General features: G+C 37.8%; 1 protein-coding gene across 1 annotated transcript; it reads right to left on the bottom strand.

The window, feature by feature from the left end:
- Positions 1 to 3,330: 3,330 nt before the first annotated feature.
- Positions 3,331 to 15,495, bottom strand: Txl (Thioredoxin-like). Its single transcript, XM_067087370.1, is given in 7 exon segments — positions 3,331 to 3,839; positions 6,367 to 6,527; positions 8,608 to 8,730; positions 9,423 to 9,536; positions 10,130 to 10,236; positions 10,239 to 10,285; positions 15,262 to 15,495. Coding segments are annotated over 7 exon segments (864 nt in total). The 5' UTR covers positions 15,363 to 15,495; the 3' UTR covers positions 3,331 to 3,628.
- Between the last annotated feature and the right edge of the window lie 401 nt (positions 15,496 to 15,896).

The raw sequence follows: 15,896 nt of genomic DNA, 5'->3' as shown, positions 1-15,896 counted from the left end.
CTGAGGGGTTCTCATGGCTCTCACTGGACACAGGAACATCCCATCCTTGTCATCCCCTACAAAGTCCTTCCATGAGGAGATAAAAAACTTTTGGACTTCAGGTCTGGGAACAAAAGGATCTGGGTCTTCGCCTGGAATTCTGGGATGAGCTCATTAGAATTTTGTTTTTGAAATGATTCAGTGACACCCAAAGCACACAAAGCACGAGTAACTCCATCTATGAAAGCATACATTTGTATTCATGTTGGAACAATTACAGACTGCAGCTGCCCACACAAGCAGCTGTCCAGGATCCTCAGCAAACTCATCACTTCCTGTGAGACCAGACAATCATGGGATGAAAGCCTAATGGACAATGGTCACTCCATATCAAGTCCCTGTATTGAAAAATCTTTGTCTAAAATACAACTGGCAAATGAGTTTTTTGTTAAAGCTTTTTTTAATTTATGGTTGCCATATCTCATTACATTCGATGATCCAAATACAAATAATCCCAGGATGTTATGCTATTATGTTGGACCAACAAGTGGAGACCTGAACCCTCATCTATTCCAACTACAATAGGCAGAAACAAGGTGGCTATGTAAGAACAGAGGGTGGTGACAGAGGACTATCTGGAACTACACATCAAAAAGGATCAAAATCAAGGTAAAATCTCCCAAAGAATTTGTAAGAGATTATGATGATCACAAATATACTGTAAGTCCCATAATTGTGAAAAAGCTTATACCATGGCACTTATTTTCAATTAACTGCAACTACCATGAACACCACCAAGCTGCTCCTTCTGGGTTGAAATAATTATGCAACAGAGGTAAAAGGAGGCATTCCTCCAGACACAATAATCAACAGCCTTCAATTAAGGCAGTAACGAAACCTAGGTAACATTTACATCATTCTACACAAGGAGCTCAAATATCCAAAATCCAGACTTCCTTATGAAACTGGGTGATCCTAAATACCTTCCTTAGCTGCCCAAAAGATTTAACACCCTGGAACTTCAACGTTGAACATATGACTTGTTTGGGGAGCTGGAAAACTGGAGCAGACCAAACTGCAAAGGAGGACTAAATTTCAATGGTCTTACATCAGTAATATTCCAAATAGCACTTATTTCTTCACAGCCCAGCTGATTTTCTAAGACACCTAGTGCTAATTAATTAACAGTAACTAAGCTTTCTAAGAATGCTCAGTCAGAGTGATTAAGACTTGAATTAAGACACAAACACTTTGGTTTTCATAGAATGCCTACTCTGATCATCTAGTGACTTGACTGAAGCAATTTATGAAAGAAGTTCTAATTTCTTTATCAGAGAAGTATTCAGCTGAATATCTCTTCATGCAAATCCTGACATCCTAGCCTACAATCAAGACCCTCAAGAAGAAAGTCTGAACCACTCACAGTTGACTCCACTGAAATGTAGTTCTAGAATACACAGTTGAATCTACCCCAAAAATGTAAATTAATATTCCATTACTACTGCTTCATCTCCTTGGGAGTTTAAGAATTACTGTCCCAACCTGGAGCCAATCCCGCTCAGTTCTGCAATGAGTTAGCATCTGACTTTATTAAATTTACCGTATAAGGCGACTCGGCGTATAAGATGACCCCCATTTTTCATGTAAAAATGCAGGTTTAGAGGTGTGTTTGCCATATAAGACGACCCCCAATTTACTCAATTAAATACTGTAACACTATTAGCTGATGTAAGTTAGTTGGTACATACATAAGAACAATAATTATTGGAATTGTCATAGCAAAAATGTGTAAAATCTACATCTTCAAGATTTTAAAATGGTTGGCAAAGCTCACCATTACAAAAAAAATTTATGGTAAACATCACAACAAATGCTCAACGCCTGTGACATCACTATCAGCAGAGTAATACCCTCTGGAAGTAGATCTGCATGAATGCACTCCTTTAAAATTGGCAAGAGCCCTGATATTAAGGACAACTGGGGAATTATTGATATCACAAAACCCTTCAGTTTGATTATAAAATACTACCAAGGAAATGGCCTTTAGTAGACAACAAGGCTCATAAGCCAAGCACAACTGGGAGCTATGAACGCAGCTGTTTCATAAACAAGAAAGTTAGACTACCCTGATTTACCCTTTTGGTAACTTCAAATTACCTATCAATGTTAAAAGGGCGACCCCATATAAAAATGGGAACAAGCTGGGAAGAAGTTAAAAGGGTATTGTATAATAAGTATCAATAACAAAATTGTCTAATATTATTGCCTTATGATGATAATAGTACTCTGGATAAAGATAGTAACAAAGTGAGAGCTTGCTCATCCTAACGTCTAATTACGGTAACTACCTAAAATAATCACTGTGATTTCAGTTGTTTTTTTACATATCGATAGTTATGTCGCTCGTGATTCACTTGAATTATGCATGGCTTTTACTGTTATCACAGTTGTTTTGTTTACAGTGACGGTAGTTAACTAGTGAACTATCGACACTTCAGCGGGTAGCCTATCATTAAAAATCTTGGCAGGATTTAAGGTTTGCTTCTTATACTCGGAGAGAGAGAGAGAGAGAGAAACATTTTTCAGGCTAGTCAGACTAGGCAGATTTTCATACAACTGCAAAACCTCAAGTAAACTATGATGTGTTTTGATGCTTTAATGACACTTTTAATATGCCATATCAAATAAATAATAATATTTGGGATAATAATGGTATAAGAAATAAATCTGACATAGAGAAAAAGGCATCAGGTGGTAGGCTTGAATTAAGCTAGTCTCAAAGTTAGGTAAGGACGGTTACTGTCAAACTAAGAAAAAACCTTACTTTGTGAAGGGCATATCTGCTAACATGCCGTAAATTCAAGTTCTCATGAACAGTAAAAACTGAATACCAACTGGTATGAAGCAAGGAAAAGAGGGGCATTGTGATTTTTTCAGAAACTGCGCCACAAAATTAGCACACATGTTGTATGTGGGTGCAATGTATATGCCTGTACAGACAATATGTGCAAAATTAAAGCTGATGTCTGTAAATTACTTCATCCAACATTAGAGGTGCTATCTTCTGAATGATGCCAAAATTACAATTGGTTAAGAAGTTACTTTGAAAGAAAATTGCCTAATATGATTTTCAATACCTTAGGTAAAAAAAAAAAACAAGTTGAGAATCAACTCATTCAATTTGCCTACTTACCTTGACATATGAATTGCTCCTGAGCTGCCGTATAAGGAAACTGCACACAAAAATCTTTCTATGTAACCACCAGTATATCCTTTCATTACCTAAATTCCTCTCATCACAAAAACTGGGTTACTTATGATCACAACAGGATACAATCAAAACAATAAACCTGGAAGGAATTGTTTTATGATTGTAAAACTGACAATTATCAATAATTTTTGAAGCATTCAAAATATTTTTCAATACTGCATCCAATTCTTCTTAAAACAAAATAGGCACTAACTTGGAATTTTACAAGCAAATTACATTTGAAGCTTTTAAAATAGAAAAATATAAATATGTTTTTACTGCACTTTACCATTTCCCATCACTTCCTAATTAAAAAGATGAAATTTTTATATCTTTTCTGAAACAATTCTCTAAATAAAATTCAACAGAAAAAATTGTAAGTACTAGATCCCGCTATAATCAGTGACTCTCGCCTTTCTTTCCTGCAACTCTCTTGAAATCAGCCATTTTGGTTGTTTGCACTGGTGACCCTATAATTTGTAGATATGAAATCTGCGTGGTATCAGCCTCTGTTTGGTTGTCCTTAATAAACAGTGTACAATTGATGACATTTTGAAGTTTGACGTACTTCAGATGGATCACTTCACCTTCCAATTCTTTTGGTGAAAGCCTGTAAAGATTCCATAAAAAAATGAAAATTAACCTAACAAACCTTTTTATATCAGACAATATACCATTATAATTTATGTACAAAATTAAAAATAATTCCATTAATAAATTTGTTTCTTTTAGCAATTAAAACATTATTTTCCTAATAGTTCTTTCAGTACAAGTGAGCCCCAATCAGCTGATTCGCAGAATGTAAACATGAAAAATGTGGGACGGTCATTTTTTTTTTATACATATTACGATGATAACATATCGGAATAATACAGTATAAATGGATTCTGTAAGTGAAATAACATATTAATGTCTTTACATTAATATTAATATTTGAAAATTAGTAAATCATTGTAATATCTACTTATACAAGAGAATATTTTATCACTGCTGATGGTTGGGAAGAACATTTTTCAAAAGACAAAGTTTCACTTTACAGTACATACTGATTAATGTATTTTGTTGTGTTTACATTAATATTACTCATTCACCACATTAATATTACTCATTCACGAAAATACTAACATAAAAATACGTATGCATATCGCCGTGACCTAAGCAAGCATACCATTTCGTTCATACGTACAAATTGTACAATATGTACTAACAGTAGTTACATCGTTCTATAAACTACCCATGTATTTTAGATATGCTCTAAACTCATCCTAAAACACTTTACTGTACTGTATTATCATTTCAAAATCATTGTACAAAACACAAAAAAATAAATAAAACGCACAGTTGCACAGTACACAGTGCATAGTTGGCCATACCCTCACACAGTTCTCTGCTAAGACTTAACACGATAGTAAGCAGATGTACGCCACGGTACGTACATATATATTTCTAAGGCTAACGTAAGATGACAAATATTAAATTTATTTTATGATGATAATTTAAGGTATATTTGGTGTTTGAACCATTAAAATAGGCAGTTATAAGCATTTTTAGAGAAGGGGGGGATCTTTGGGGTCTGAACTATCTAAATAGCCAGTTATAAGCGTTTTTAGAGGGGGATACCAGCAACGCTGATTTTTGCTTAATGCAGGTGGTTGTGGTCCCCATTCCCCGCGATTACCGGGAACCCACTGTAAATCATTATTATATATCAAATAAATAATGACAAAGCCAGATACATGTTATGATTGTCACTGGTGATTCTGGCTTTTTAACATGTGTTCATTGAAGTGTGAAATATTCTTTTTACTTTTGGCATACAAAGCAATTAAAGGTGGAATTACCATTTTAACAAGGTCACATGGCAAATTGAATCTCACTTAACACAATTAAGCTATGAAAAAATCAGCCTGTTCCTTTTTTTTTTTGTTTCCAAGTGCTCCTTTGTCACAAGCACTGACATTTCTTAACTTTCAACACAAGAAACAAACAAATGTGAAAAGGTTTCAAGTAGTCACACAACAAAAAGATACATACTACAGTACATAAAAAAGACAAAAGCACAGAAAAACTTATTACTCAGTATATTTTCAAGTTTCACTGTAGATTCAAACCAAATAACAAAACCCTAAATAATATAAACCTCCGTAGGAAGCTGGGTTTCCAGTAACTTTTATAGTTAACCTAACTTTGTAAACTCTCTAGGAAGTTGGTGTTTCCAATCAAATCTATTAGTTAACCTAACTTCTATCATGCACAAATCAAAAAGGGAATATTAAGAAAAATTTTTCAAAACTTTTGGAAAGGTCTGCTATGGAACATAGCGCTAATCCAGATCTTCTTCTCAGCTTAGCCCCATTTCTATATGGGGTCGCCATTTTGGATCAGCTGCTTCCACCTACATCTGTGGTGCTCTTCTCTCTCACGTCCTTCCTAAACAGTCTCTCCATCTTTTTCTTGGTCTTCCTCATCGTCTATCCTGCACATCTGTCTCATAACATGCCTTCCAATATAGTCTGCCTCCCTTCTCGTAAGTGTCAGTACCATATCAGTCTCCCTCCTGCGCTTTCTTTAATATTTCAACCACCTTTGTTGGCTCTCTTATATCTCATTCCTAATCCTAGCCTCCATCGTTACACCAAACACCCATCTTAACATTCTCATCTCTGCCATGTCCATTTTCTCCTCCACTGTCTTTGTCATACTCCTGTTTCTGTACTATACAGCATAGCTGGTCTTACACTGCCTTGTGGAACTTTCCTTTAGTCTGAAAGGCGCTCTTTGGTCTCCATTCTTCCACCAGCCTCTATTACAGACCCCAAGTATTTGAACTTGACTCCTCTTTTTTTCAGTGAACAGTAATAATGGCACATGTAAAATTGGCACAGGCAAAGATGGCATGGTAAAAATTAATAAAGACACAAGAAAAAATTTAAAAAAATAATAGAAACAAAGGCCTGGCATGTGCAACACAGGCCTCTCACATTATCTGCTAGGAACCTTCTGTCCATGGAAACAGGGCAACATAATTAATGAGGTTCTGATGAAACAAGTAGGCTAAAATATACACAAAATGCATAAAGCACACATCTTGTAAATCAATACTACTACCCTTCAAAAGAAAATTCATAACTACTTACGTGATTTCTTGAATGGCATTAGCGTTCTCAGCTGTATCAAAATCTATAGTGTGTGGCTGGTTGATAAACAGTTTAATCGTCTTCGGACCACAGTCTTCAGGTCCCTTAATTCTTAAGCTATGTAACTTGACAGCTTGATTAAATGATATATACAAGATCAGCTGTAAAAATAGAAAAAAATCCACAACTGATATAATCAATCTAACAAAAATCATTTCACACTAATAATATTAAAATTTGAAAATCGTGAAACAAATCTTTTCCTCTTCCAAAATCTTCATTTTCCTATTCTGAATGTTCATATTCAATATAAATAACTGCAACCAAACATGATACAGAAAAAAATCTATAATCTTTGTATAAACAAATTTCATAAGAGAACAACAAATCAAAATTTCAATTTACAATTGTGTCAAAGTAACCAAAGACTGATTGCTGACACAGTCTTACAAAAAGGTAATGAAACCCAAAACCAAACCGAGTTATAATTAAAGAGTAACCCCCTAAAAATATCAATTAATTAAAAAGTAACTTACTACAAATATCAATTTCAAAACAATTAGTATTTTTCCTAGATATAAACACAAGCGAATTTCATATTAGAGTATCCTTCAATGCACATTGCAGAATCACTGAACTCAGTAATAAAGTCATTAATTGGTGGTTTTGGAGGTGTGGGGTTATACCTCTCACTCACCTCTCTGTAACCGAGAAACTTTCTCTTTTGGGATCAGGAACAAGGGTGGTTGAAGTGGGAACTGCAATTAAAGGCTCTGGTTTGGCTACCTAGTAAACACACAAATTACTTGAAACTTTATATTTACTTCTACAGAAGTAAAAACCACTGCCTTTTACATATGAGACTCACTCCTTAGGTAGGAGTCATCTCTGACAACCGACTGGAGTTATAAGTCCACCAGGAATTGCTGCGACTGCAGGTGCAATAGTAGGCAAGGGATGCACTAGTCTTCAAAGCTGAGGCTGAGAGGAACAAGTCTCAGCGAAGGTGAATGAGGATGTCTCTGACCTGTGAAACAGAAGCTTCAAGCAGAGGGATAACCCTTCTATGGCACAAATCACAGATGGCCCACTTTTCCTGGTTTATGTTCAAAGAGGAAGAATGAGGTACCCATACATCTCCTATGCAGCCCTGTGAGAAAAGCCCTGCCTTTAATGGATATGATGGTTAACCTTCAAGCATGTATTTGAGGCGAGAGAACTGCCTGGTGGTACCACTGAACATGTGGCTGGCAAGAAAAGTGTGCCACAGAGGAATTTCTTTTGGCAGCTCAACCAGGAGAGACAGCAGATCTGGATACCACTTGGCTTGAGGCAAACTAGCAGTAGCCAGGGTCCTCCTGCATCTGCGTTGATAAACTTCTGTTGATCACCCAATATATCTGGATGAATGGTGGGAGGTGTAACCATCCAGATTGTCCCAAGGGTGTTGGAATGCATTTTCCATTACCACCCAGGGATCTGCACCCCAGGGAGTGAGCTGGTCTACCTGAACATTTTGCCTACCTGGAATGTATCTGACTGACAGCTAAAGAGCATGGTGAACCTCCCACTCTTGCATCTGCAATGCCAACCTGCAAAGTGGGAGAGACCATATTCCTTTTCTTGTTGAAATATGCCACTTGTACTACCATTCAATAGCAGTACCAAGTGACCTACAGTATTAACTGTTCCTGGAATGCTTGCAGGGCTAACAACACCTTCCAGGTGTTTGGCCCAGTCCTCCTTCAATGTATCTATGAGCAGATGCATTTTGGGGGGAGGAGAGTTCAAAGAAACTCCCACCAAGAGGCTCCTGTCATCAAGCCACCAAGCTAAGTCCTCCTTGATCACTCAACTCAAGGGCACTAGTTGAGGGGGGGAAGTTGCATGGGGCTGACTAGCAATGATTCAGCTACCAACAAAGTCAGCACAGTTGGATCTGTCGAAGCAGAACATGCTTTTCCAACAAATACAGCTGGCTGCAATAAGTCTCACAGAAGGACTCTTGCTACTGCCAAATCTATGAGCATCCATCCCCTTGAACTTTGCAGCTTGGGCATGAAAGCTGACTTCTAGTTTACCATGACCTGCCCAAAGAAAATGCATCTTGTAGGACTACAACGAAAGTTACAGAAGTGAAATTCATTACAATGAAAATGGTCTTAATCCTCATGAAAAAAGGAAGGGAAATAACATTAAAGAAACTGATGCACGCACACAAACATTATATACACATCTTACCTGTTCATCTGTGTCCGACTCCAAATAACCACCACCCGAGGACAGAGCTTCTGTAAATGGATGATCATCACTCTCATTCAAACACTCACACCCAGCTTTATTGATCATTGGTATCAAGTCAATCTGGAAAAATGTAGATTTTATTAAATGAAGAATAAGAAATGAATGCTATAAGAAGATATCTAATACATGTTCTAATCATATGTGCATATTGTAAATTGATACTTTTCTTAATTTTCCCCATAATTCCATGAATGCAGATATGCTTGCACACACAAATTAACAACGTAAGAAGCTGCATATTCACAAGTGCAAGCATGAGTGTGAATGTTTCTGGCATTACCTGATCTTCCCATACACATTAATTTCAAGCAACTGCCCTCTAATAACATCAGTGATAAATTAACACAAACAGCTAATTACACTTTATATATAAAACATTTCTGCCTTAGTTTTAAACTTGTATACAATTTACATTACTGTCTGTTTACATAAAAGTGTTCGCTTCAACCATTCAGTGTTTATTCAAAACATAGCACTACTGTACAGTATAATGATACCTGACACAGCAAAATTAATATTACCATTCAGCAGTAAATAAGTTTAAAATGACATTAACAATAATCTCCCAGGCATCAAGAGAAATATAAGTACATAGTTCCATTTCTACTTGGTCTGTCAGCATTTTTCCTATTCCTGTTCATTGTACATTTTTCCGAGGCTAACTAAAAGGATACAGGTATTCAAAACAATGTCTCAATAAATAGGTTTACATGTTACAAAGCTGCTTTACAGAACTTAGAAAATATTCTTACATGACCAGGTACACCTGAATCCTCAATTTCTTCCTCAGCGCCATCACCGTAATGCTGCCGAATTCTTGCTTCCAGGGCTTCAGCATCAGCTCCTTGTAAACTGTCAAGCTTTGTCTGGGGAGAAAACCATTTGAAATCAAAGTTAACAACTCAACCCAATTATTATGTATATTAATGTGTTTTATGTATATATATAAAGTGCGTATGCATGTGTATATATAAAATGAATCCCTTGATTATCTGGATGTTCATTATCTGACACGCTGGACCAAGGGCCCAAGATAAATGTTGGTAACACTGCTTACACTTATAAACAGACTAAGAAAGGGTTCAGGGGAGTGGGGGGCCTGGAGAAGCTTCCAAGGTCAGGGGGAGGGGATTGCATGGCTTGGTGCCATGGGAGTGGAACTCGCCGAAAGAAAAAGATGTTTTGGAAGGTGGGTGGTGCAAGGAAGCAGTTTCCCTGATTGGGAGAGGGTGGGAATGTACTATGGGATGGATGGAGAAGGAAAGGCAGGTGCCTGACGTCACTAGAGTTTTTTTTTTTTTACGTTTTTACGTTTATGCTTTTTCCACATTTTATTCAAGGATGTGTACAGTATTGTACTGTAACTTGTAATGAAATACATCAGGCCTAACATATCTACAAATTCCAAAATCTATAACCTAAAACATTATGGTATTCTACCGTAATGATTAGAACTAACCTTATTTCTATAAAAAATAAACGTCGGTGTAGCTGTCACTCCCTGCGATGCAGCAGCTACAGTGCACTGATTAACATCAATTTTCAAAAATACTGCGTTAGGAAAGCGCCAGCCATCTCGGCAAAGAGTGGTGCTATTCTCTGGCATGGCCCACATCTGAAAAAGAAGTTGACTTCTAGCCTTACTTTGTTACTGTACAATTCACCAAATATGCACAGCCATTATACCAAACATAAAAAACTTAAAGCATATCTTACATTATAATGATAATAAAAACCTCTTATTTTCACTTAGGATTCAATGCCAGTTGGACAAACAAACCACATGGTGATTACCTTGTTCACTGATTTCCACTAGGAATTAATGCTAAGTACAGTCATCACCATACTTACGAACATTCAAGTTACGAACATTCAGTTACAAACAGACAGGGTCACAAGTTAAAATCAAGTTTGGAGTGCTCCTCTTTGCCACCTTTAAGTTCAAATTTTTCTCTGTGAGCCTATTCTGCTAGTAAGAATTTTTTGCAAAGAGCAGAAGAACATAGGAAAGAAGAACGGGTTCATTTAACCCCTTCCTTGGTTATCCCGAGTATTCTCGATTAACTACCATGTATTCTTACAATACAGGTTCCTTTAACCCCTTCCCCAATTATCCCAAGTGTTCTCGATTAACTACCATTTATTCTTACAATCACGAGAATACTCGTTCATACTCATAAAATATTCCTACTTATTACTATCTTCCTGATTTTACTCGTTCTTTTGGTGAATTTCCATTTTCTATATTTCCTCTTCCCAAAGTAAGCATTTAGGATGTACAGGCAGTCCCCGGTTACCGGCGGGGGTTCCATTCCCAACAGGGTGACGATAACCAAAAATCGCCAATAACAGCTCCGATCCCTGGTGCCGATAACCAGAGATTGGCGCATGTCGGTGCCAAAAATCCAGTTATCATTGTCACTAGACAAGCGCCGTAAAACTGGATCGTCAGTAACAGAGTTCACCAATAATCGGGGACTGCCTGTATGTATTTTTGTCAATAGATGGTGGTGTGCACTGTTTAATTTATGGCCTTCTAATGTCAGATGCTGCTTCAGTGGAATTCTCTCCAACTTCATAACTTTCAAAGCATGGAGAAATTACTAAATTTTCAATGTTGCACATATCTAAATTTTATTTTCTTCATTTTACCTTTCTAACATAAAAATAATTCTTTATAATAGTGCATGAATTAAAAATACATTGAAATGGTAAACTCCATGACTCCCGAGTTAACTTGCGAATGTAAGCATCAACAAAAGTTATGCACTACAATACGTATTAAGAACGAACTTATTAACAATTCAAGATATGAACAGCCATCCGGAACGTAATCCATTCATAAGTCGGGTAGTGACTGTACTGAAACCATATGCTTGAAGCACAGTATGTCAACAAAATTATAATCTAAAACACAGACATTCAGTCATTCAGCTGATATTTCAGGCACAGTCAGTTATTCTGTCTTTCACTTTGCAACTGCCTATGCTCCCTATGCATATCCTACCGTATGGTTGGAAATTCCTCTGTTAATCTTAAATTAAATAGTTCTCCAGTACTATTAGGAAATCTGATATTTTGATATTGTCTCCAACTGTAACAAGAATTCCTAATGGACCTATAGTTTGTTTTTCTTCAATAATGAACAAACAGCCTGGCTTTATTTGATGTACCTACACTTCATAGGATTCTTATATCCTTGAATCACAGTAGGGCCATCTAGCCTTGACAATAATCAAGTCTGATTCTTTAGGGAGTTTTCAGATGAGCAAGCTACTGTGTTTATCCCCATCTTTGTGCTTAATAATTAATGACCCAGTGATGAACTATGAACACAAAGTAATATTAGTGGGGGACATCTTGCACATGCATCTATGCCATTAATGGTACAGGGCGGACACATGCTAATTAGCCACCTCAAATCCACATAGCCTCATTTGACTGAACCAGTGGAGTACGAACAGGAGGGGAAATGGATATTACTGGAGGAGTGCTGCAAGAAGAAACTGAAAAAAGTTCAGCAATGCTAAAAGGGACGTTTTGCCCCAAGGAAAGACAATGGAAAATGCCTCTAGGCCTTCCTCCACTTCTTGCTGTGTCTAAATTGTGAGGGAGACTAACATGGGGATCAACAGCAAGGCATGGGATTCCTTAAAGAGAGAAAAACACACACACACACACAAATTAGCAATATCAATACTAAATCCAAACCGATACCCTAAGCATACACAAAAATCACAAACAATAATACAGGTACAGCTGAAGAATACTACCACAGCCCTCTGGTTTGTAACTACCAGTTTATGTGTAAAATGGGCACCATGTTTAGTACACGTCCACTGGGAACTGAACGTAAAAATAACAAAGAAAAAAAAAATGGTTAATATCATAAACATGCACAAATGTCAAGCATAAACAGTTTTACTATAGTAGGCCTAACCTATATAAAGACTTCAACTTCGGCAGTATGGGACAAGTGTCAAATTGTCCACTTTCCCCAGCGGCCAAAGAAGTGCTGGATTATGCCATGCCAGGTGACTAGGTGTCACCCACAACTCACCCACCTGCCACCTATTAACATCCTTGTTACCAAACAACAAATGTTTCCAATTCGTGACTGGGATAGCATAGGCTACTCCCTATTTAATAAGGTAAATGAAAAGGAGAAAGCTGCACGAAGATACTGTCGGTATTCCTAAGTATTAGCTCCGCACCGACTGTGTGGAGCGGTTCTGTGAACATGATAGACAATAGGGAGCCATATGTTCAAGAAGGGATTGCCTAAGGAAATCTATTATAAAGGAACCATACTAAACTAACGCACCCTAACCTAACCTAACCTAGTAGGCTGTGTTACTTAGCCAGGGGGGGGTGGGGGGAGCAGTGAAGGAAACTCCACTTTCTACCAGAAGTTCCCCTATAACACTGTGCATGCGCAATGGCAAAAATACAATCAGTTCTGAGGTTAATTACAGGTTAATTACATTTGAGTGGCAAAAAATAACAGTAAATTCTTGATAAGGAACCAAAATATTATAAAAAAGTCAATTTCCAAGGTATTACCCGACGCAGAGCTAATACTCAGTTCTACCATATTGTCTATTAATGTAATTTTTTGATGGGAGAATAAAGACAAGGGTACATATAATGCATTACAATGAGATCATTTGAGAAATTTATCATGATGGTAAAATTTACCGTCTACTGTTTATATTTTTGCTTTTACCCCTGAGGGGCTGGTACTAAATGCGGTGGCCCCTGAAGCTTCCACCATATTTGGTACCAGGCCCTCGGGGATGGACGATGGCAAATTTCTCATTATCTCGGAAAATTTCTCAAATTATCACACCTCGGTAAAACTTTATTTTAGTTGCGCAGCCTGATTCCCGCCAGTCGTCGACCGGGACAGGTTCCTCATACATAAATATAGACATAACCTTTCCTGTAATGCTAGGTCCTGGCCCAACCAGATCTTACCTACCTAACCTAACTTAGGGCGACGTGCCCCGACCTGGCTAGGGGGGGCTTCGCCCGCCCCTAGACCACCCCAAAAAGGCCGTAACCTGTCACGGTCGGCGACTGGCAGGAATCAGGCTGCGCGACTAAAGTTTTACCCAAACCTGTACTGTATAACACATACCTTTTTCTATATTATTTACCAAATAAATCACAGTAATAAAACGTATATTCAAGCAGCAATCTCCTTTACAGTAATACCTATTATTAATATGGGTTAGGGCTATTAGAATTCATAGCTGGAATAACAAAAGGATTATAATCTAATTAGGGATAAGTCCGGGCAGCCCAGGGGCCTAGGCCTACCCACCTGGATGTTTTACCAAAGGCCCTAAAATCAAGGATAAGGTGCGTTTCCGGTCCGAACGTCCCTACTCCATTTTTTATTACGTCTTTTGAATCTTCATAAAAAAGGAAAAAAAATATCCTATATATATAATTCTTGCAAACTAATATTTATCACAATAAAAAATAAAACATTAGTAAATAATTGAGGCGTTTTTCTAGGTTTCAGTTTTGCGAAATGCACTTTGAAGGCACATGTGATCCTCCAGGGGCTAGTACTAAACAAGGCAAAAGACATTTGAACCTCAGGGGCTAGTTCTAAACAAGGCGAAATACATCTGACCCCCAGGGGCTAGTACTAAATGAGGCGAAATACATTTGAACCTCAGGGGCTAGTACTAAACAAGGTGAAATACATTTGACAAATAGGGGCATTTGAACCTGCCCAGGGGGGCTAAATACATTTGAACTTAAGGGGCTAGTACTAAACAAGGCAAAATACATTTGACACCTCAGGGGCTAGTACTAAAGGCAAAATACATTTGACTGCCCAGGGGCTAATACTAAACAAGGCAAAATACATTTTACCACCCAGGGGCTAGTACTAAACAAGGCAAAATACATTTGAACCCCAGGGACTAGTACTAAAGGCGAAATACATTTGAGCCCAAGGCTAGTACTAAAAATGGCAAAATACATTTGATTCCCAGGGGCCAGTACTAAACACAACGAAACAGTGTAGATGAATCACTGTTTAGTACTAGCCCTCAATTTATCATTATTATTATTCTCAAAATTTTATCATTTCTATAATTTTATTTTATAAAATTTTTTATATTTCTCATTTTTATTATTATCTAAATGTTCAGTATTATTATTTAGTCATTATTTTTCCCCTGGGGGGGGCATATGCCCAGGTGGCCCCAGGTGCCCCGAGTGACCAACTGAATGGCATAACGAGTGCAAAAGGGGCTTAAGTACCCGACTTGACCTAAAGGAATCGTCTTTCCAAATGAGGTCAACCCCCGGGATACCCTCTCCACGGACATGGAATGCCCAAGCGCTGGGACCTAAGAGGTCATTCAGCGCCCGAAAGGAAATTAAAAAAAGAGGTCTGAAAAGGTGTAGCAACGAGGAGGTAAGCCTCGCAGTCGCACTCAGAAGAAAGACAAAATAAGAATGGAGGTCCACAGTATGACGATGGAGCGTTTTAGGAATGCCCACGGTGCACCCCCTGGGGTGCACTGTGGGCTCTAGGCCTAAAACCGTCCGGGATGCCCACCCCCATACCTTGCCGAGGTGAAGTCAGCAACGACCAATTTAGCCCCTGCTTGGGTTAATTCCGCCTGAAATTGGTGGTCTTCCGTCAGAACCTTGAAATTGGCGGCCATGATTACTTTAAAATGACTTCACAGGGGTTTTTCCAATGGACACTATGCAAATACGATCAACTCCCGGAGTGCAAATCAGAAGAACGAGAAGTTGACGTTTTCAGGATTCCACCCAACTGGGTGCAGGGGGAAAGTGGGCTCCTCGTGCTGCCTTGATACATTCATAATTTTTTTTTAGTTTTTTATTCTTATTAAACTGTATTGGACCCCTGATTGACGTGAAATCGCCTTATCTTAATTTAATGGTCCTCCAGGAAGCGAAATTTAAACAGTATTGGTCATGCATGTCTTTTACTGTAATCTAACAGTGAACTATGTATATATGGAAATGTTTCTAAGACAGGATCCTGGAATTCAATTACCTTATCTTAATTTAACATTCCTCCAATAAGCGAAATTTAAGCAATATTTATCATTCATGTCCCTTACTGTAATCTAACTGTCAACTATGAAGAAAAAAGTGTTTTTGCGGGCCCTTTTCATCTTCAGAATTGACTATGTTTATATGAAAATATGTTTGAGACAGTTTCTCGG

Source organism: Macrobrachium rosenbergii, chromosome 43, assembly GCF_040412425.1.
Source record: "Macrobrachium rosenbergii isolate ZJJX-2024 chromosome 43, ASM4041242v1, whole genome shotgun sequence".
NCBI classification, from domain to species: Eukaryota; Metazoa; Arthropoda; class Malacostraca; order Decapoda; family Palaemonidae; genus Macrobrachium; species Macrobrachium rosenbergii.
This window is presented reverse-complemented; position numbering and strand designations above follow the sequence as displayed.